At 37.9% G+C, this 24691-nt stretch overlaps 1 protein-coding gene across 1 annotated transcript in view; it reads right to left on the bottom strand.

The window, feature by feature from the left end:
- Positions 1-24691, bottom strand: part of LOC111875641 (beta-catenin-like protein 1) — a 33886-nt gene that overhangs the window by 1611 nt on the left and 7584 nt on the right. The window contains exons 2-10 of the mRNA XM_023872038.2: positions 19417-19659; positions 17976-18082; positions 17678-17849; positions 15898-16057; positions 12504-12727; positions 11096-11244; positions 9566-9747; positions 7318-7496; positions 947-1148 (exon numbers count right to left, since the gene is read on the bottom strand). Of these exons, the coding sequence (XP_023727806.1) occupies positions 947-1148; positions 7318-7496; positions 9566-9747; positions 11096-11244; positions 12504-12727; positions 15898-16057; positions 17678-17849; positions 17976-18082; positions 19417-19659 (1618 nt within the window). The remainder of the gene's footprint in view (positions 1-946; positions 1149-7317; positions 7497-9565; positions 9748-11095; positions 11245-12503; positions 12728-15897; positions 16058-17677; positions 17850-17975; positions 18083-19416; positions 19660-24691) is intronic.

The raw sequence follows: 24691 nt of genomic DNA, 5'->3' as shown, positions 1-24691 counted from the left end.
TATAGGCTGAAATTATACTACAGTATTCGATTTCACTACGAATGCACAGAAAACAGATCACACTCTGTATCTTAGCCACGATGCAGCTGTCTGCTCATTCAAATAGAAGGGGCAATAAACTTTTGCAGCTCTAAAGGAAGGTCTTAGCACTCAAGAAGGGACCCCTCTAGCTTTTTCTTGAATAGCCATGTTNTTATAATATGCGACACTATGTTCTTTGCTGATATAAACAAAGTTAATACCATCCATTTATCATAAAAATTGAGCAAGATACAGCATTTTTAAACACAACTCTTAAAATTGATTAAGCGCCTAATAGGAACGGACATTTAAATGCAGAGTAGCAACAGGCATTTAAACGCGCACCAGCAGCGGGCATTTAAATAAACTCCGGCCAGCTCAAGCTTACCACTATTTCGAAGTCTGGCGTTTAAAGGTTAATGAGAGCCATCTACACTAATTACCCATGAACTATGAGAACCATTGCACCTAAATCTGTGATTAAATACTGGCAGAAGAAAAGGTTCATCAGAAGTTTCTGACCACAGATCTGAATTTGGGGGGTGGGGTTGGATAAAGCACATCCCTAGTAACATAAAATTGTTGTCTGTAGTAAGTATATAGTGNGGGGGGGCTCAGATTTCGCAACATGTCACAATATATATATATATACCATTTCTTGCACCTGACACTCGTAGCTGTGATTCATTTACATTCTCATAGTAATAAACTTATTATTACAAAATATACATTACATAAATCAGAAAGGTAAGGCAATATACCAGGCCATGAACACCAATGAGAAAGAAGAACACCAAATACATTGGCCACGTATGTTATCATAAGGGACTTTTGGTCTGGAAAGAGCTTTTTCTTTTTATTTAACTGGTATTTACATCTATTTTATGAAATTTTTCCTTTAAATATAGAAAACATTGACCTTTACCTCTCATGACATGTCTGATGGTTTTCAGTGAGCCGCCCCTCAGGTTAAGAATCTGGGTAACACGTTGCTTTATGGTAGATGGTCCCCCAGTACAAACTTCAAGAAGAATGTAGTCCACTAGCTGTAGTGTGAACAGTCCTCCTTCTAACCTACGCAAATAGTTCCGCTCTTCCTCTGCATCCTCATCTCCCTCATCAAGATCCTGCAGAATGAAAATGGCATACCTTCCAAATGAAAATACAGTTACGTTCATATGTCACTAAAACACATCCATATCTGTTTCGTCAAACAATTCTAAAATATTGTCACGTGTTGTGTATGTCATGCGACAAATAACTTCACGTGGGTATTGGATTTAGTGACTCTTTATTGGACACTCTCACTTATACACCATACAATTGTTATCGCTTGTGGTGTCACGTGACTTCTGCGACGTCTCGACTAGCTTCCAACTGCGTTGTATGAAGGCTAATTAGCTCTGTCGTTCTCGGCTTATGTAGGTATTCTGCGGACCGGATACGAGACACCATTCGCCAAGGTTCGATCTTACATGTTCGGCAATCCGTTGCTTTGGGAACACTCTTTATACACCGGTAACGTGTTTCGTCTCATCCGTTGTTACTCAATGGCCTTCTGTTGTTCATCTCCGGGGAAACGTGTTCATTGTTTTGGCATTGTCTACGCAACGGCTCGCTGTTATTGCGTTACCGTGGAAGTATCTACTCCAAACACGTTCCGTCTTTAGCGCGCTGAAGAGAGGTACGGTGAATGAGTTTGATTAAATACAAAACAATTCAACCATATAATGAGCAGGATGTCGCAAATTGAGGAAAGTCAAGGGCACAACTTAATCCCGCGTGGAACAGAAGACTCAAAACATATGTTGGTCGAAAATTTTATGACGATTACCAAAACATATCAGGCCATTGCAAGCACTCTGGAAACACGTAAGCCGAGTGAAATTCCTGAAGATCAACTGGAACAATTTCCAAAAATATTCTCAGTGCAGCGTGAATTTATGGTGAACCTGAAGGAAAGGTGGCGTGAGGCAGAAAACAATATACTGTACATGCCTTGCAGAAAGAGTTAACTCTCCAGAGAGGGGCAGCAAGGGATTCTGCCATGATAAAGAATCAACATGGAAAGGGGGAAGAAGAACTGAAGGGTATCACAGATTTGCCAGTGTGGATGGAGAAGTCACAATCTGGCACAGATACGCAAATACAGTCGCCACAAAGAAAATTTAAATACCATTCTAAAGGAACATGATCTTCTGGGGGACAAAGCTAAGTCAGTAGGCCTATGTGGTGGAATGGAAATGATGTTGGGTGAACTTTCAAGCATTCTGAAGACTTGTGTTCTATGGAGGCTAATTCCAGGCTAGTTTCTTTGGCGACTACTACATTCCAACTAACTCACTCAAGTCAAAGTCACATTGCGACTGACGGTCAGTCAGTCAGTCAGTAAGTCTTGGCATCAAGCCCCATCTGGGGCTCATTACCAGATAATAATTATTACCGTTTGACAGTTACGGGCTTGTTTCTGTGGGGCGCCCTCTCTGACGAGAAGACGGGTCTGTCTTTTGCGTATGCTGCTGGCCCTTGCCAGCGCATTCTTTCTCGGGTCCGAATCCCTTGGGACTCGCGACCATATTTTACTGTTTCAGATTTGAGACTTCCCTTTTCGTCGCCTCCTACGACTCGCAGGGTCATGGTGGAGGTATTCGAAACCGCCTCCACACAGGTGGGGACTCTCACTAACTCACTCGTGGAAGCTGGGCTTTTATAACCTCAGCGGTTGCTATACAATGCCTTCTGTTGTCTATCACCGGGGAAACACTGCTTTGTTGATTCCGCGATTCCTACGCAACGGCCCATTGTTATTGCGTTGTCTCTGTGAGAACACTCCGTGTATTCGTCATAACCGTGGAGATTCAATGTTCTCGATAGAACGGCTCACTGTTGGGATTACAGTATCGCTATTGTTACTTCCTATGCAACGGTCTGTTCTAGCGTTTCCACTGCTCCCTTCTAAAGGTTGTCTGTCCCCGAACAGCCTAAAGGTTCTCCCTCTGTTTCGATTCCGCAGTGTTCTCCTGGCAACGTTCTCTGCCGTTCGTCCAACCGCATCCACCCCTCTCCTCAGTGGTGCTCGCCCCGAGCACTTCCATAGCCGAGAATTTGTCAGTCGCCTTGTCTCACATTCATTCTTCCCTTTCATTCGTTCTCTCTGGGGAGGCCGGTACTTCTATTACCGGTTCCTCCCATATAGGCAGTTTCCCTTTTTTCGTTTCAGAGGGGGTCGACCCCTCCATAAGGTCCAATTCATTTTTGTCTTCAGGCTGGTATGAGTCCCAACTATTCGTTTCTCAATCCCTAGTCCTTGGTTCTTCCTAAGGGTTCGGCTGGCTGTTCCCTCGATCCCATGATGCAGCTGCTGTCTTTTGTGCCATTTTTTTGGTCCATTGCTGCCCTCTGATTTCTCCTGGGGTCTCCGCCCTCTGGAGGTTCTTCTTGCGACGTTGTTCTTGGTCAGGATGTTCCCGATGATGTATCCCCAGCATTGTGCACTGATGCACAGAGGGACATCCTGCCGGGAGCGGTGACATATTTCTTCTGGCACCCATCCTGAACTTTGGTCCGTTCTTTCTTGAAGGTATCTCTCCTTTAACGTGCCACTGCCGCGCGTGGGGTTGTGTTCAGCCTGCAGATGTCTCTCATGCGTCGTTCCACTGTCGCGCGATGGGGCATCTTCTTGTAGGCTTGCATTTTCCGTGTCAGTCCCACACGGCGTGTTGTCCTTCTGTGCGTGACGGCCAATTTCTTCGGGGGTTCGCGATTTTCCCATACAGAGTCCTTCGCTTTCTGGCTGCGGCGCTCCGTGGCCAGTTTTCGGTCCCTACGCCGTTTCCTCGATTCTCCGACCGGCATTATCATGGCGTCTACTATGGGGACCTCTCGATGACCCACTATGGACTGCATCATCCTTTCCATCATTTATTTTAGTTCCTTTCGGTCAATCTCTCTCTGAGCCTTCCTTTCTTCCCTCTTGGCCATTCTATCGGCCTCCGCCTGTTCATATCGGGCGTCGGCCTTGGCCTGCTTGGCGTCTGCTTTTACCTGTTTTGATTTTACACTGGCGTCAATTCTTGCCAGCATTTCCATCATTCGTTGCATGTCGTGTTTCTCCATTTTTTTTTTGTGTAGGACGCGTGTTAAAGTTTGAAGTCAATTCTGACACCAGTGTTACGTGTTTTGTGTGTCACGCAACAAATAAATTCACGTAGGTCCCAAATTCCGTAGAACCTTTATTGTTCCTCACACTTACACAATCACACGTTTTACAATTGTTAGCACTTGCAGTATTACAATGACTGCGTACACTATGGCAAATACTATACTGCTTGCGGCGGCAGCTTTCTGAAGACTTGTTTTCTATGGAGGCTAATTCCAGGCTAGTTCCTTTGGTGACTACTATATTCCAACTAACTCATTCAAAGTCAAAGTCGCATTGCGACTGACGGTCAGTCAGTCAGTAAGTCTTGGTGTCGAGCCTGGGGCTCATGACCAGATATTTATTACTGTTTGACAGTTACGGTCATGATTTTGTCTTGCGCCCTCTCTGATGAGAGGACGGGTCTCTTTTGTATATGCTGCTGGCCCTTGCCAGTGCAGTCTTTCTTGGGTCCAAGTCCCTTGGGACTCGTGACCTTATTTTACTGTCTCAGAATTGAGACTTCCCTTTTCGTCGGCTCTTACGACTCGCAGATTCACTCTTGTGGAAGCTGGGCTTTTATAACCTCAGCGGTTGCTATACAATGCCTTCTATTGTCTATCACCGGGGAAACGCTGCTTTGTTTATTCCACAATTCCTACGCAATGACCCATTGTTATTGCGTTGTCTCTGTGGGAACGCTCCATGTATTCCTCATAACTGTGGAGATTCGATATTCTCGATACAACGGCTCACTGTTGGGATTACAGTATCGCTATTGTTACTTCCTATGCAATGGTCTGTTCTAGTGTTTCCATAGAAGTGACTCTTCTGGATTCCAAACACGTTATAATATCTTTACAGAGAAGTTATTATTTATGTTTCATGAGTACCACGATACAAAAACACGGGTTGATGAAAACAGATGACAGATACAAGTGCTTATTTATAGCGAATACATTCCACACAACACTTGAATTCAATCTCCTCAGCAGCAGCATGGAAAAACCAATCAAGAACACAATGTCCATGGAATATCTTAAAATACTATACCCACAGTTTTGTAGTTAATGTATGTTATCAAGTAAGCTTCTAACACCACTGGAAATTTGTACTTTCCAGTTAATAAATTCCCATGTGGATTATGTCCTGTACTGAATGCAGACTTGTTTAAAGTGCTATGTGCTATTGCAAAACTGAAAAGTTATATATCGCCATGTAGTGATCAAATTCTGGCAGAACTTATTCAAGCAGGAGGCGAAATATTACATTCTAAGATCCATAAGCTAATCGCTTCTATTTGGCATAAGGAAAAATTGCCTGATCAGTGGAAGGGATCTATTATTGTACCCGTTCACAAGAAGGGTGATAAAACTGACTGTAATAATTATTGGGGGATCTCAGTGCTATCAACTTCATACAAAATTGTATCCAATAATCTTCTCTCAAGGTTAAGTCCATACAGAGATGAAATTATTGGGGATCATCAGTATGGGTTTCAACATAACCGATCAACCACAGATCAGATCTTTTGCATTCATCAGATATTGGAGAAAAAATGGGAGTACAATAAGATAGTACATCAGCTATTCATAGACTTCAAGAAAGCCTATGATTCAGTTAGGAGGGAAGTATTGTACATTCATCTCATAGAGTTTGGGGTAATCATGAAACTAGTTAGGCTGATAGAAATATGTTTAAATGAAACGTATAGTAAAGTCCATATAGGTACACATTTTCCTATCCTAAATGGTCTAAAACAAGATGCTTCATTGTCATTGCTTTTGAACTTTGCTTTAGAATATGCCATTGAAAAGGTCCAGAAAGGAAAGGTGGGACTGAAATCAACGGGACATATCAGCTGGTCTATGCCGATGATGTGAATCTACTGGGTGATAATATAGATACCATAAGGAAAAAAACACAAACTTTAATTGATGCAAGTAAGGAGGTTGATCCAGAAGTAAACACAGAGAAAACTAAGTGTATGTTACTGTCTCGTCACCAAAATGCACGGCAAAATCATGACATAATGATAGGAAATAGATGTTTTGAAAATGTGGCACAGTTCAAATACTTGGGAACAACGATAACAAATGAAAACCCGATTCAGGAGGAAATTAAGAAGAGATTGAACTCTGGTAGTGCTTGCTACCATTCAGTCCAGAACCTTCTGTCGTCACGTCCGCTGTCCAAAAACATAAAAATTAGAATATACAAACTATAATTTTGCCTGTGGTTCTGTTTGGGTGTTAAGGAGAATATTTTGACCAAAGAGGGATGAAGTGACAGGAGGTTGGAGAAAACTGCATAATAAGGAGCTTCATAACTTGTACTCTTCTCCAAGTATAATTAGAATGATCAAGTCAAGGAGGATGAGGTGGGCAGGGCATGTAGCATGAATGGGGGAGATAATGAATGTATATAAGATATTGGTGGGAAAGCCAGAAGGAAGGAGAGCACTGGGAAGACCAAGGCGTAGATGGGTGAACAATATTAAAATGGATCTTGGAGAGATAGGATGGGATGGTATGGATTGGCTTGATCTGGCTCAGGACAGGGACCAGTGGAGGGCTCTTGTGAACATGGTAATGAACCTTTGGGTTCCATAAAATGCTGGGAAATTCTTGAGTAGCTGCAGATTTAGCTTCTCCTCAAGAAGGCTCAGCTCCATGAGTAAGTAAGTAAACTGAATGCAGACTTCTCATTTACCCAACTTCCTAAGGTATTCAATCACATCATGCTTCCTTGTTGCTGTTTCCATTTAAAAAAAAAATGGTTACTTTTAATTAATGGACACTTTGAACAGTCCTTGTAATAAACACACATATTTTATTTGTTACTGAAAGTAATTATTATATGGTTATTACTGCAACTGAAATGAAGTAAAAAGAGATGCTGTCAGTAGAGGAACAATGTCACAGGTAAGTATAATAAAGTGACTGAAAAATGTAACCAATACAAAATGAAGTGTTCTTTAATTTGACAAAAATGTTTCCCTGATCCTGAAAGATAAATCAAACCTACTTATATCAGATAGAAATAAGTATCACAAGAAGAATCTCAGGTTCAACATTCTGTCTAAAATATAAGCTAAACTGCAGTGAAGATATATATGTATATTAGACATTCTTATTCTGTATAAAGGCACAACTTACCCTCCGATCACGATCTATTTCAAGGTCAACTTCTTCTACTTTCTCCAGGTATTTAAAATGTAATTCCAACAGACGATCTACTTTCTCATGGTCATTTTCTGTGAATTTGCTAAGAAGACGTTGACGCTGTGGACCCCGACAGTTCCGTAACATACTTGCAATGATTGACACCACATGTTCTACATAGGAAGGAAATTGTTTAACAAATTACACACCCACAATGTTACAGAGTGCTGCAGTTTGAGCTTCTGATATGGGAACCCAGCGCTTCAAGACACACACACACATACATATCACCAGTCTATCTGTCCATCTGTCCCACATTTCCTCAAAATGGTACATCACAGAAAAATTGAAAACAGAAAACATTAATCTGGAGAGACAAGTGAAGAAAAACTGATAATTTTTTAATGCTAGTGGGGTGGGACTAAGTCCCTTGTACTGTGGCAACTTCTGGCCTATTATACCAGCCCCAGATGATAGGTTGATAGGTGAGGGTGCTTGTGGAGCAATTGGTGGAATGAAGATAGGCAGGGGAAACCGAAGTACTCGGAGAAAACCTGCCCCAGCACCACTTTGTCCACCACAAATCCCACTTGACAAGACCCGGGATCAAACCAGGGCCGCCGCAGTAGAAAGCCAGCAACTAACCGCTTGAGCTGTGGCGCAGCCCTAGAAAAACTGATAACTCTGTTGCTACATGCATGGATTTGAGTCCAAGCCAACTCACTTCCCAGTACTTCCCCTGTAAGAAAGGCACTGGTGCTGTCACAGCAATGAGACTGTAGCTAAGATATGGGGAAAACCAAATTTATCTTCTGCTGTTGCTACAATATGAGAAAAACCCAAACTATCCTCTGCTGTTGCTAAGATAACGGAAAACCCAAGCTATCTTCTGCCATTACTAGTACATGGGGGAAAACGCCAAATTATCTTCTGCTGTCTACAATGCAAGGAATACAAACGCTAACTTCTGGTGTTGCTACGACGCAGTGGAAAACCCAGACTCTCTTTTGCTGTTACTAGGATAAGGGAAAAAAACTAAACTGCTATAATACAGGAAAAACCACAAATTCATCAACATATTGTTATTCAGAAAATGGTAATGACTATGATATCTTTACTTACATTAGGGTATCCTCTGAGGAGAAATGTCTTTATCTTCCTATGTGTGCACATCGGAATCAGTCTAAAATCAGGTCTTGTGCCATGTCTTTATCTCAAAGTCTTCTCTTCAAAGCCTCAGCAATGTACTATGAATGTCTTCAGTAACTCCTTCATTACAATTTATGTAACTGTAGCTTATGTTCCTATTCTAATGTTGCATTTCATGCAACCAGTTATGTCTTTCCTACTAACATTCTAAATGTTACACGTGGTTAATTATCTATAAATTTACAAAAATCTCTTACACTTTAAATTAACACTTAAATGTTCTTAATTGTTCTTTCACTATTTGTGTCTTATTCTGTACCTATTCCTATACATTTATATGTTTATTCTTTTTTGTTTAACTGTCTAAGTGGTATTATATATTAGTGCTTTGGGGCTGCTCTAAATTGTTACTTTCTCTGTTGTTACCTTTCCTTGCATATAAAATTTCTCTCTTTCTGTTTTGTCAGACATGAACTTTGGGCTTCATGAATTATATAAGTGCACAACTTTCAAAATGGATGGTACTGTTTGTTCTCTTACTACAGACATAATGTTCATGATCAAATTTCCCACTGTGAAATGGAATTTCATTGCAGGTGCAACTTAGAACACTGTCAGCTGTCAACCTATATTTATATATTCATTATTGGAATATTACTGCACAACCAATGCTGTACATAAATGTTCATGCGTTATGCACATCTACTGTTTTCTGTTATGGCTACATGTACTGACCCTTTTCAATTAGCCATCTTTTGGTCATACATATATATATATGTATATGCATTTTTTTATCATACAGCCACCACCTTACTACAATTTATACACCTAAAAGGATAAAATACATTAGTATTAGGTCTAAGCTTTTTAGCTTGTGTCAAATAAATATTTGGTTACAATATCCCTGAATTATCATTTTGGTATAGTTGCTTTAATTTTCTCTTGCAATTAATATTTTGTTACAAGATCTAGGCTATATTGATACACTGTGTCTCTATATGTTGTTTTACTGCCATTATTCCTATATAACTTTGGTTATGCTGAAATGCTGCTTGCAATTGCAATGCCACGCATAATATCCAATTTAATGTACCTTCATGTTCTTCTGTTGTTAAAATACGTCGTCGATTCTTCTTAGGTGTTTTCATAAATAATGGGAATATGGTACGGAGGCCCAGGATGTCTACAAATTTGTTACAATTTTCTTTCCCATCCGGTCCAGACATAGCATGGTCCAAAACTTTAAGAGAACCATTCCGTGACAGCTTCTTCTCTCTGTAAGAACACAAACATTGATTCCTTTCATCACATGAAGCAAATATGAATTCCTGTGATACAGATATCAGTCACTATGAAGCAGATGTGGTCTATAAGAATGAAGAATTCGCTGAGTGTCCAGATAAAGGCATCTGAGAGTTTGGATGGTTCACACTGCAGCACAGACCAAACACATCTTGAATCACATAGTATCACATGACGCAGCACAATAACAAATGCACACTGTCTGATGAACAAATTACAATCTTTATATTAACAGCTAACAGTGGAGTCCAAAGGGTTCTGACATGGTGTATAACATTCTGAATTTCTGGGTTTTTGGACTTTGGCCATTGTCCGGTATTCTAAAACCTAGAGAACCCAATGTTTCGAAAACTGTATCTGTTTCCATTCTTGGGGGACCAGGGGGGGGGAAGACATCTACTCTGCTGGGTCCCTTAGAATACTGGATGACGGACAAAGTCCAAAAAGCCAATAATCCTGACAGCTAACTGTGTCTGTCCACCTGCCCATCCCTAAACTTCTGTTATCTCCTAAACAAAACACATAAAAAGAAAAAAGCAGAAATGGAGCATTCTCTCAGTTATGACACGGATATTTATTTGAAAATCAATTTAATGAACTCAACCATCACTGTATTTCCTGATTTTTATTTATTTTTCAGAAGGGAGAAACTATATAAATCGATCACAATAAATTTCGCTTGTCATTCAGATGAGTGCACACTGTTTAATGGACCACTCCATGGCTCTGGAAGTTAGTTGTCAGCTTCTCACTTCAGAGGCCCAGAAGATTCCACATGGGATTTCAGGCATACAGTGTGGCATCAGGGCAGGCCTTCTTCAATGTACTTATAAATATCATTCTGCTGATGCTGCATATTCATCTATCAATATCATCATCAAGAATGCCAAGGGATTCAGTCTGATTCCTCCTATCTTGAACTATTCCAGCATTTATCTTGAGGGACTGAGGGAAACCATGAAAACTACAATCAGGATAGCTTGTGCCCCATCTGAAATTTGAACCAAGACCCTAAATACAAGTCTAGAGCATTACCACTATACCAACCTGTTAATTACCACCACCCCTCCTATTTATTACACCTTATTTATAATGAACAAGGCCATAAAAAACTTACAACTGAAGATTCATAAAAAGCCATGAAATAGTTCGAGACTTTCATGAGGCAGACACACAAATACAGGGGGCTGATGATGCCAGTAGCCTATCTGTCCTTATAAAACGTAACTAGACATGCATATATACAGTACTCAAAGCCAGATGTACTTCTATGCAAATACTTCTACAATATCTCCCAGTTTCATGAATTTAAGTGACACACCTGAGCATCAGATTCATGAGTTGCAGACCTTCACCACGTAAGAAACGCTCTCTGTTGGGAGCATACATAAGACTGGAACACAAACAGTTGAACAGATTTTCCATCATCTCATGCTCTTCATTGGATGTTGGATCATGCCGCTTATAGAACTGTGTTAAAGGACACAAAAATCAAGATTACTCTAAACTCAGAAATATTGTATATACTGTTTAGGTATGTAAGATTTGAGGCTTTCACGGCAGTGACTATGAAGAAAGCAGTCTTCTGGGATTTGGCACCGTGTATATGTGGTGATACATGGTGCCAAATCCCAGAAGACTGCTTTCTTCACTGTTTAGGTATGTTTACTCACTAATTTCTGTGTGGAAAATGTAATGTCAGGTTAAAAAGTGAAAGATGTTCACAATGTCCATGGAATCTTTAAAAAATTATTAACTGCTATGAAATAATGTTCCAACGATAACCACATGAATAAAATGTAAATAAATTCTTATTAACGCCATCCAGCGTGATTGATAAATGTTCTTATTCTTTTTTTAATCTTTCACCCTTTACATGTTTCAGTCAGACGGAAGATTAGAAAAAAAGAAAAAACATTTATCAATCACACTGGACGGTATTAATAATCTTTTATACTATTACCAGTGTGACGGACCAGGATGGACCAAGATAATTTTTAAAATTATATTTCTCAATAGAACTATTTTACATGCATGATTACATTATCTTTCTTACAATTCTTGTCTCTATAAAAACATTTTTATTGCACATCTAAACACCTCTGAAAATATGGGATACCTCAAATAGGCAACCTTCCAGAAGAAAAGTCATGTATTCATAATATCGCTCATATGACGATTTTGATTCCCATCACACGTTGAAAATAGAATGTAGTAACATTCTAATGATGACATAATGATCTACACATTCTCAAAGATGTTTTAGACACAGTTTACATTTGAAACCAGTCAATAATAATGAAAATTTGGGTCCAATACTCCTTATGCAATATAAACAGAATGAAAAATATGAAACCAATTTTACTCTTGTTGTGCACACTAAATTCCTTCTTCACATTACTACCAATCACTGACATGCATGCACATTTTTTCAATTCCCAGAATAGTGTTAGGTTCATTACTATTAATTTGTAGTGCCATATTTCTCCAAGCATGGAATTTTATTCTAGTCCTCAATATATAACATCACACAACTGTAATGGTGCATAATAAAATTCCAAGTACTAATGTTCTGATTTCAGTAAAAACTAATGGTACAGGAAAAATAATCCTCAAATATGACATGCATCTCAGATTTAAAAGCAAAAATGTTGGAGAAAAAACTCACTAGATTTTCAGGTAAATACATCACAACATTTTAATGATTTACTGTGATGTGAAATACATACGGCCAACTGTTGCAGAATTACATCGATGCCCTCCAAGTCACCAAGCATCTGTCGGTTATCAGGCGTATCCTGAAGCAGAATGGACAGGATCTCACTGGCATAGAGTTTGTTGCTGTCAAATGGCAGCTTCACCCGCAAGCGTCTAAGCAACCACTGCAGGAGCCCTTGTCTTGCTGCATCTCCACATAGATCAGGCCGGAATTCTGCTAGGTTCTCAAATATTGCTGTCAATGAAATGAATTACTGGACTCAAACCGCTTACATTCATATGAGGGAGAGTCAGTAAATAGGTCATAAATATATATAAAACATAAAACATGTGATATTTGAACCTGGAAAAAACATTTCTCGACATTTCCTCCACCAACATTAATACACTTGCCCTTTGCTTTACTAGTGCATTGAAATCTGCAGCATATAAGTCTTTTGATTGTTGTCTCAGCCACTTCTGCACCTCTGCTTCAACCTCTTTGATATCCGCGAAATGTTGCACACCAGACCAAACAGAAGGAAGTCGCTAGGAGTGAAGTCCGGGCTGTAAGGTGGATATTCAAGAAGTTCCCACTGTAGTTCTTGAATTCTCTCCTGGGTTGCTCAGCCTGTATGGGGTCTTGCACTGTCATAATAAAGCAGCACCCCTCTTGCCAGTTGGCCTGGACATTTTCTGCGAATTTTGTCCCGAAGCTTCAAAAGAAGTTCACAGTACAACGCACAACTGACATTTTCACCACAATTCTGAAAATGGGCTAACAGTACGCCCTCAGAAACCCAAAACACGTTAAACAAAACCTTCCCAGCTGAGGGCATAACCTGGTTGGGCATCATCTATGACTTTTGAATATCCTTGAGAGAATTTCTCAAACTAGTTGTGAACCACTTTACACAATAAACACTTCCAACCGTAAATATGAAGCATTTCTTTTGGATATCCTTTGCAGTGAGTCATTTTGTCCACAAAATACGCACAACACAATGCTGCTTTTCGATAGTACACTCCTCAAGCATGGTCTCCACTCTTACTACTGAAACCAGCCTCTGAACATGCAGCATGCACATTTACTACCTAGATTGTCATAAAGCTTGACTGTGCTGCTACCTAGTGATACACATAGAAAATCTATTACATCCATTACAGCTGTTCTACTTCCATTTGTGACCTGTTTACTTACAATACCTCATAAAACTGAATAAATCTTGCCTTCTCACAAAACTTTCATAGCCATGTTATTAACATTTTCTCTCTGATTAGTAAATTATGTATACTATGTAGAATTTGAGGTTCTCACAGCAGAGTTTGCCACCTGCTTTCATGCTGGTATCTTGCTCAGCTTACTCAAACTTGAAGATGGAAGCGATATATTCCTCCGAAACATCGGTTGACTTTCAACGGACTACATGTTGTTATATCCCAGAAGACAGCACTCTTTATGTATACTACATATGTACTTTCAGTCTGATTATTACAATGAACCTGGTATGTGAGGTGCTGACACCTATTTAAGATCTTTAGTTTACTGTTCTTTCTTGAGGAAATAAGCACGCTTGTGGGATCATCATGCTGTGTATATGTATAAGATAACCAACTTTCATACAATCCCCAATGAATGTTACACTGCTGGAGACCACATTCAACTCATAAATTTTAATTTCCTACAGTCAGTAACAACAATATGGCAGATGCACAAACCTGAGTGGCAGTGACACTAGTGACACCTACAACTATGTTGCATGTGTGACACAGCTGTAGTTTCAAATGGTCTATGAGCCTTACAGATCCATCTGATCTACTGTTTTTATTTGTATTATCTACCCTTTGGTTTCTATCTGTTATTATATTTTGTACCTACTGTGATTTATGATGACACAATTGTTTGTTTTATAAAAGTCCCTCAGCTCTGATTATTTGTGCTGGACTATTTAGTAACTATCTGTTGCATTCAATCCGTGCCATGAAAAATCCTAGGGTGGCACTGGTACTGAAATTATTTACTTACTTACTTACTTACTTATGGAGCTGAGCCCTTCTTGAGGAGAAGCCAAATTTGCAGCTACTCAATAATTTCCCAGCATTTTATGGAACCCAAAGGTTCATTACCATGTTCACAAGAGTCCTCCACTAGTCCCTATCCTGAGCCAGATCTATCCAATCCATACCATCCCATCATGTCTCTCTAAGATCCATTTTAATATTGTCCACCCACCTTCGTCTTGGTCTTTCCAGTGGTCTCTTTCCTTCTGGCTTTCACACCAATATCCTACATGCATTCCTCTTCTCCCCCATTCGTGCTACATGCCCTGCCCACCTCATCCTCCTTGACTTGATCATTCTAATTATACTTGGAGAATGGTACAAGTTATGAAGCTCCTCATTATGCAGTTTTCTCTAACCTCCTGTCACTTCATCTGTCTTCGGTCCAAATATTCTCCTCAACACTCTGTTCTCAAACACCCTCAGTCTATGTTCCTCCCTTAATGTCAGAGACCAAGTTTCACACCCATACAGAACCACAGGCAAACTTGTAGTTCTGTATATTCTAATTTTTATGTTTTTGGACAGCAGACAAGATGACAAAAGGTTCTGGGCTGAAGCATTATCTGAGTTCAATCGCCTCTTATTTTCTCCTGAATCAGGTTTTGATTTGTTATCGTCATTCCCAAATATTTGAACTGTGCCACATTTTCAAAACATCTGTTTCCTGTCTTTATGTCATGGTTTTGCCCTGCATTTTGATGGCGAGACAGCAACATACACTTAGTTTTCTCTGTGTTTACTTCTAGACCAACCTCCTTACTTGTGTCAATTAAAGTGTGTGTTTTTCTTTATGGTATCTATATTATCACCCAGTAGACTGAAATTATTTATACCTTTAAAAATGAAATAATGGTGCCTGAGGGAGGCTGTCAGCCAAATTCATGATGTACTATATTGCCTACAAACTCCATCTCATTTTTTTAAATATTGGGAGTGATTTCTAATTACTGGTCACACAAGTGTTTGGTTATTGTAATCATTTTCTCCCATTCCTAAAATACTTGTAGGTTAGTGCTACTTTTGGGCACTGTGATATATTAGTGACTTTGGTCTTGAAAGTGATGGTGATGAATGCAATTTTTCAAAGCTACAGGGATCCATAATTCTGCCTGACTTGTGAGATATACTGTGAACAGTAAACACATTTGAGGAGTTCTGTCTTCTGAGCTATAACACCAGGTAGGCTTGGGAAAATTCACAGATAGAGGGGGGTAGGGGGTAATATATCAACTTAGTCCTCAGACAAGAAGAGTAAGCCAAGCAAGAAACCATTTTGGGCACTGTAAGCAGAATTAAAAAAAAAACACACACACATTTTTAATACAAAGTTCTGTATAACTTTGGGAAGAATGTAGTACTTACCAAGTGTGTTATGCACACCTTCAGCTTCTTCTTTAACAGTCTCGTCTAGCCTCTCCAAGTTCTGAACAAGCAATGCACAAATCTGTTGGCTGAGCAATGCATCTATAAGGCTATTAGCTCCCTCTTCACTCTCATGCAGAATATCTACGTCCGTCAGCTCCTGCCATGCAAATCATTTCAGTTAATGAGTAACAGATAACTGGCTGTAGTAACCTGATGACTTCTGTACCATAAGATGAAGACCATACACGTATAATTATTCCTGTACCAGTCAGACATTACATACACTACATTACTGTCTTTTTCTAGAAACTGCTTTACACAAACATTTCCACCATCATCATGTAAGATAAAAGTAAAGTTGTTGCTATGCTTAATTAAGCACAATGCCATGAAGACAGGTGGAACAGTGAAGGTATAGCTCCATGCATACTTAACTTGACAGCAGATGGAGGTGTGTGGTTAATTTCACACTCCAGCTGCTTTACCCCTGGGCAAAGAGTCCCTAGTACTCACAGGACAGGAGGGACCCGGACCCAGTGTGGTTGCTATAGGGAAAACAGTGCCTGCCAAGATCTGAACACTGACCCCCTGGTTATTCAGCCTATACCATAATTGCTATACTGACTGAGCTATCCCAGCTCCCAACATGTCATTTGTGTTACTTACATTTATGACTTCTGCATAAAATGCTTTGATCAGATGAACATTTAATAAATTTGATCAAAAATGCCCATATCTTCAACTGAGGCAGAAGCTCCACTTGTTGAAGTACAGTGAGTTCAACAGCAGAAATCATATCCATCTCTCTGGAGATAATTATAACAAAATGGATGTTAGAGAGACAGGATGGGTGGTATGGACTGGACTGATCTGGCTCGGGATTGGGACCAGTGGAGGGCTCTTTTTAACATGGAAATGAACCTTCAGGTTCCATAAAATGTTCTGAAGTTCTTGAGCTGCTGGACAACTGGCGGTTCTCAAGAAGGTTTCAGCTCCATGAAATTTGTTAATCTCACTTGATATTAACTTGCTTAACTTTTCATTCAATTTGAATTTCTCTCCTAATATTATAATTTTCATTTATTTTTTGTAGCCAGTTTTCATGACTTCTTATACCATCTTCTTAAAGTATAAAACTAGGATTTTCTCCCTACTTAGAAGATTTATGGCCATAACTTATGACTCACATGGGCTTTTATGACACACGTTTAAATTAACTCTTTTGCATAATGGGCAAAGACTGCAACCAGAACCACATAACAAACTTATCTCTGCAGAGATTTCTAAAGAAAAAATGCTTGCATATATATCTTGTAATTCTAAATGACATAAAAATAAAACTCTGAAAACTCGAGCTAAAAAGTGTGCACTAAGAGAAAGAATTTTCTGCCGTGGAATATCTACCCATAAATTGAAATCAACTGGTGTATGGCCATTCTTTTGCAGTGGGCCATGTTACAGACTGAATTTCTTCACACTTTATTGAATAGCAATCTTTAAACTGCATAGGTTATATAGAGCAGAATGGGAAAATGACATTGAATGCTGAATTTGGAAGATGCGGAAAGGAATGGTCATGGCCTACTTTTCAGTACAGCATTTGTTTCAAGGAATGGAAGAAAACGAACCATAATCTTGATCAGGACATGTATCCTACTGGCTCTGAAGTGAACCTGGAACTCCTGATACAAGCAAAAGTGCCAAACATTCAACTTCAAAGTTTAAATTTTGATGAAAGACAGATAAATATATTACCACATATTAATTATATAGATACCTGAAGCAAGTCAACAACTGCCACAGCAATGTCTGTATTATCATGAGCAAGCAGTTCCAGAAGAGAAGGAACTGACTGAAGCTCCACCATAATGGGATAAAGGTCTGGTACAGTAGCCACAGCATGCATCTCCTGTATTGTTTCATGTAACTCCACCTCTGATTCCATAAACCTGCAGGAAAGTTAGGACTCTCATACATCAAGTCTTTTTATATTCTGAGAAGAAACAAAACATTAATTAAAAAAAGAAAGATGTAAATTCAGGCTAACATAATAAAATTAGGAATGCAAAACATACTTTTCTGGCATGTCTGGGAATTTTATTCTCATCTCCTGATTTTTGAGTGCCCGTTTTTCAAAGAGGAGAATGAGACGTTTAAGTGCCGAGTCATCCAAAACTTCTCCCTGAAAGCAAGAGAAAATTATAAGCAGAAACGCAACAACTTTACATTCAGTGCATGCATCAGACCTCTCAAATCCAGCACCCTTGGTATCAGACCAGAGCTGGACCGCAGAATTTTCCATGGACAATAAATGATGGTACTAAAACACCTAAATAAACCATATTTAGAAGTAAATAACAAAGAAAGAACAAGTAAATAGTTTTAATAACTTAGGGTACACAATTACAGTATCAAACAACACAGATTTAAAAATAAAAGTGAACAGATTTAATCAAATGTGAAGCATAATATGAAGAACACTGAATAAGAAGACAAGGAAAGCGACACAGATAAAGTTCTATAAAGCTATGGCGGTACATTCACTTACACATGAATCTGAACTATGGACTACAACAAAAGAAGCAGAAAGAAAAAACTGAAAATGCAGAAATGAAATTCTTGTGGAGCTAGAGGCTACAAAAGGAAAGACCAAATAAGAAATACTAAAAGATCTGAACATCTTTCATCTAAATGAAACTACAGAGCAAAACACCGACATCTGTGCTGTATGCACTGTACCATAACTGATGGATGTAAACAAACATTGACAAACTATGGACATCGAGTGCTGGTGGCAGGTGAAGTTGCTGTTCAGCAAACTGAACTTGTGCCGGACCATGGGGGGTGCCAAACCATGGAATGCTGAATCTCAAAGATCTGATCTAAATCAATCAGGAAGGTAAAATGCAAAAGGCTGTCCCACAATACACTGGGATAGGCAAATTAATGTATGATGTTTAATAATTATGTAATCAGGCTCTTTATGAAGCAACTGTCAACACTGGAAAGTCAACATGTCATTTCACATGACTACATGACTTTACAGTTCAGTGTCAAATAGTTACTGGGGTTCAGTTCATTTTAGGTTACAGTAAAGTTTTATTGGCTCCATTTTTCAATTTGTTTGTCAAAGACATGGAGAACAAATTATCAGAACAAAGAATCATTACAAGACTTTTAGTAATATTAAAGAAAAATGCCACTAACATTACAAGATGCTACAGCAAGTTTATGGAGTCAGCTTAATAAGGATACAGATTATGGTTCGATTAACTCTTTGGTGCTATCCCACATCCTATTAAGTCTGAACATCATGTTGCCAACTGCTGTATTCAGAATGCCATTAAATTTGAGCATTCCTTGCATGACTGATTTTAAAAAAAATTCTCTGTGTCTGGTATGCTATGAAAGGAATTTTTGGCCATAAAACAAATAAAAGTGATGCGACCATAATCACATTCACCTCACATGGCCTCATTTGATCTTTTATACTCCCAAAACAAAATGCACACAAACCTCAACTTCCTCACTTTCGACCAGTTTCAAAATCTTTTCTCTCTCCTCATCTGTTATTGGTTTTTCTGTTGTTACTGTTTCTTCTGGTTCCTTATGCTGTGGCTTTTGAATTCTTTCAATCAGCTCTGCTTCCCTGGCACGAGATTTAGCCACTTTACGCATTTTACGCTGACGTTCAAATTCATTTTCATAATCCTCTTCTTCATTGTCATCATCCTGGACTCTCTTTGGGGTATTTGGGGGCTGCAAGGAAATACATAATTTTAAATGTCATTTTGATTTAGCAAGCAGAGTCATCTGAACAAGACTGAATGATTATGAATTCAGATACTGGACATTCTTACAGCATACCTTCATATTATCCAGCGTCATAAGAACATGTCTTGTAATTAATAAATAATAATATAAAACTGTGAATTGCTTTGAAGGTACAATCAGTTTGCTGTAGAGGAAGTGTTTGGAACAAGCACAGGGTTACTTGCAAACAATACTTAACCTCTTTGGTACCAGTCCACTTCTACAGTCTGTGCACGCATACTTAACATGAGGCACAGGTTGTGAATTCTATGTGCGCTATACAGAATGATGTTATTTTATGCAGAGACAAAATAAAAAATTAAACCAGGATTATTACATTCACCAAATCCTTATTTCAGATTGGTTTAAATATGTTATGATAAGGTAATCATTTATATATGTCTGTTTTCCTTGTATGACATTTTGACATAACTACGCCATGCAACAATAAACATACATCAGTCCACCAAAGCATCTCTCTGGTTATATACAATATTTATCACATTAGGGTACGTAAGCATATGTTTTTATAGCCTGCAGATTTAAAGATTGCAACATTTTATCCCATCCACAATTCTTCTTCCTCTGTCCTTCCGGTACGTAAATTTTTGGTAGAGTTCATTTGCGTAAAGACATACCCAGACCACATTCTTCAGTTTTCCAAGATTTGTTCTTATATCTGAACAAATCCAAATTGTGGAAAGTTATGTTTGGTTAGTTTGATGTAATTTATACTATTTTCATTGAAGTTTCGGTAAGGACCAAGGAAACAAATTTTGTATAAAATGTGAAGGTAGAGGACATCAAAAATATGCATGCTAAAGGAGTTCACATACACAGACACTGAAGTGTAAATAAAATAAAACAAATGGAGAAGTGTAATGCGAAACACTTGTTAAGCAAAACAATTTTTCCCATATAAATTAATGTAAAATACGATAATGCATTCCATGCCAAAAAAAATACTCAAAAAATTTTATGTATAACCTTTATTCAAAGAAAATTATATATGCATTGTTAAGGAGCGTGAATCATCTTCATCTTTTCTTCTATGTGGAATGAACCAACCTGGAATGCGAATTCGATTTGCAGAAAAAAAAAAGATCAAAATAATTAGTTTATTATTTATGATATATATATCTAATTCCTTTTTACTAGAAAGCTGTCTAGAGACATTTGTTTTTGCCGACGCTTCAAAATTCAGTGAAAATGAAACACAGCATTATCATTGAATAAATTTGTAGTGCACATAGCCACTGCCTTATTAGGGTGATGCTTCTCAATGTACAATGCTTTTCAATGATTTTACGTTTCATTTCTACGGTTTTTTTATTCTCTTATGGCTGTCTTTTTGCAGCTTTTTCTTCAGGGACATTTTTGCAAGGGTTATTAAACTTTGCACAAAAAAAATCACAAATAATATGTCTGAACACGAGTTTGGAAAAATGTGTGATCACAAGCGACACTAAGATACTAAGATGCTAGCGGAACGAGTGCTAAACACAGACTGATGTAGCAAGCTCACAATCCGGGACTTCGCTCATTAAGCGAGTAAAAATAAGGAGTACTACGTGTAACAATGAAGGACTACAAGCTCCGGGAACTAAACGGACTGAGGGAGCTGTTGGAATAAGAAAAAGGAATATTTCACATAACATTACATGTAATACTTATTCAGAATATTCCAGTCATAAATACTACGCAAATCAGCAGAGTACAACCGCCGCAATACACAAAGAAAAAGAGTGTATTAGGCGATCCGATGTTTCTGGAAAGTCTTGCTACATTGGAATTGGCAAAAGGAAAAATAAATATAAAACACAAAATAGTGCTAACTGGAGACAGTCATGCCAGGGGCTTTGCTAGTGAATTACAGGAGAAATTTAAAGAACAATAGGAAGTGATAGGCTATGGTATACCTGGAGCAAATGTCAAAGTGTTGACTAAAACTGCACAGCAGGAAACTGGTGGATTGACAGGAAAGGACATACTCATATATTGTGGAGGGTCAAATGACATTATGAAAAATAATACCTCAAGAGGAATTTAGTGGATATATCATTTTTTGTTGGGGAATCAACACCCCAATATCATAATTATGGGTGCCCCCATATGCATGATTTGATGGAAACGTCAATAGTTAATGAGGTTAAAGTTTTTAAAGTTGAATGATGTTACCAACAAAGATAGGCATACAACTATGATGCATATAGACCTAAAAAGAGAAGATTTTATACATCATGGACTACATATAAGAAATTCAGGTAAAGACAAGCTAGTAACGCTACTAATGGAAAAAATTGAAATGCAGCTGCAGGAAATCCAAATTGGAATGCCAATTAGTCTAAGATGGAAGGAGGGGTGCAACAATAATCTCAGTTGATGATCAGGGAATAGCCAGTGTAGTGTCGCAAACGATTCCCCCTAGAAGACGTCGGAAGATCCTGAATACGAGAAGTGAGGAATTTTTTATGGGAATAACTCAAAATGGAAACAATAGTCAGCAGAATTCTCTTGTCATATATCATCAAAATATAAGAAGCATTAGAAATAAAGAGAAGAAGTAGCTATTTTTTAAATGATGTATATAATAATCCTGATATTTTATGAATTAGTGAGCATCATTTGAGCGCAGACGAGCAATCCATGTTCTTCATGATAAAATATAAAATGGCAACAGGTTTTTCAAGTAATATGTCTAAGAATGGAGGAGTCTGTATATTAGTTAAGAATAATATAACATATCAAAAGCTAGATCTTAATAAGTTAAGTAAGGAGAAGGTTTTCAAAGCCTGTGCGGTGAAGATAATTATAAGTAATAAGAAATTAGGTATTTTATGTCTCTACAGAGTACCAGATGGGGACATCAGCCAATTTATTGAGCAGCTGGATGCTACACTTTCATATTTAGTAAGCCTTAAATTGGAACTGATAATTTGTGGCAATACAAATATAAATTACCTTAATGAAAACCATAAAAAATACAGTTACAATCCTTATTAGATACTTATAATCTAGCTCAAATAATTGACTGTCCGACTAGAATAGGTCCCACTTCTGTCACACTCATAGATCATTTCTTCTTAGATAAAAAGGTCTTCAATAAATTTCAAACCCATTCTGCAATAAATGGGTTTTCAGACCATGATGGACAAATCTTAGTACTTGAAAATTTACAGGTGATAAAGAAAAGGGACCGTGTAAGAGCATTTAGGGATATCAATGACGAGAACATATCATATTTCCAACGGGCATTACAAAACGAAAATTGGGAAGCAGTTTATGATCAAGAGAACGTTAATATGAAATTTAATAAATTTCATAATACCTTCTTAACAATTTTTGAAAACAGCTTTCCCCTGGCGTACAAAAGAAAAGAGACACCAATAACTGTATAACCAAAGGTATACGAACATCTTGTAATCATAAAAGAGCTTTATACAACTTCGCTAAAAAGTCAAAGGATGAAACATTGGAATCATACTATAAAAAGTACTGCATGACATCATCGAAAGTGATAAAAGAAGCTAAGAAATTGTACTACCAACAACTTATAAATAACTTGGAAAACAAAATACAATTAACCTGGAATATTAATAAAGGAACTGGGAAAAGGAGGGGNTATAAATTACCTTAATGAAAACCATAAAAAATACAGTTACAATCCTTATTAGATACTTATAATCTAGCTCAAATAATTGACTGTCCGACTAGAATAGGTCCCACTTCTGTCACACTCATAGACCATTTCTTCTTAGATAAAAAGGTCTTCAATAAATTTCAAACCCATTCTGCAATAAATGGGTTTTCAGACCATGATGGACAAATCTTAGTACTTGAAAATTTACAGGTGATAAAGAAAAGGGACCGTGTAAGAGCATTTAGGGATATCAATGACGAGAACATATCATATTTCCAACAGGCATTACAAAACGAAAATTGGGATGCAGTTTATGATCAAGAGAACGTTAATATGAAATTTAATAAATTTCATAATACCTTCTTAACAATTTTTGAAAACAGCTTTCCCCTGGCGTACAAAAGAAAAGAGACACCAATAACTGTATAACCAAAGGTATACGAACATCTTGTAATCATAAAAGAGCTTTATACAACTTCGCTAAAAAGTCAAAGGATGAAACATTGGAATCATACTATAAAAAGTACTGCATGACATCATCGAAAGTGATAAAAGAAGCTAAGAAATTGTACTACCAACAACTTATAAATAACTTGGAAAACAAAATACAATTAACCTGGAATATTAATAAAGGAACTGGGAAAAGGAGGGGCCAGATAATATAACCAAACTGAAAGTGGGGAATAGCAAAGTAACCAATACTAAGGAAGTAGTAGAAGCATTCAATAAATACTTTATTAGCTGAGAATCTGGAAACGAGAAGTGCCAATAAAAACGAAGCTATTAAATTCTTAGACATTTTGAAATTTGATAAATTCCCTGAACTGAGGCTAATACCCACAACGGAGGTGGAAATAAACAGCATACTTATGTTGCAAAAATCAAAAGATTCTACAGGATATCATGGCATTTCTAGTAAGATATTGAAATACTGTATAACTGAGATAAGTAAACCATTGTGTCACATATTTAATGCATCTTTTGAGCATGGAATATATCCTGAGAGAATGAAATTTGCCTCATTAAGACCTAGTCACAAAACAGGTGAGAAGGCAATTATGGCAAACTATAGACCAATATCATTACTAATAAGTTTTCTAAGATTTTTGAAAGAGTGGTGTACAATAGGACAAAGCAACAAATACATACAAACAATTTAATGTCTTTTGCACAGTTTGGATTTAAAGAAAACAGTAACACAGAAATGGCAATATACACATTAACTAATCATATTTTAGAAACGTTGGAAAGATGCAATCATTCATTAGGAATTTTTTGTGATTTGACAAAAGCATTCGACTGTTGAGTAAATAGGCAACATACGGCACTGGTGGTAAA

The sequence above is a fragment of the Cryptotermes secundus genome, unplaced genomic scaffold (genome assembly GCF_002891405.2).
Source record: "Cryptotermes secundus unplaced genomic scaffold, Csec_1.0 scaffold297, whole genome shotgun sequence".
Classification (NCBI taxonomy): Eukaryota; Metazoa; Arthropoda; class Insecta; order Blattodea; family Kalotermitidae; genus Cryptotermes; species Cryptotermes secundus.
The sequence above is the reverse complement of the archived record's forward strand: the minus strand, read 5'-3'. Positions and strand labels throughout refer to the sequence as shown.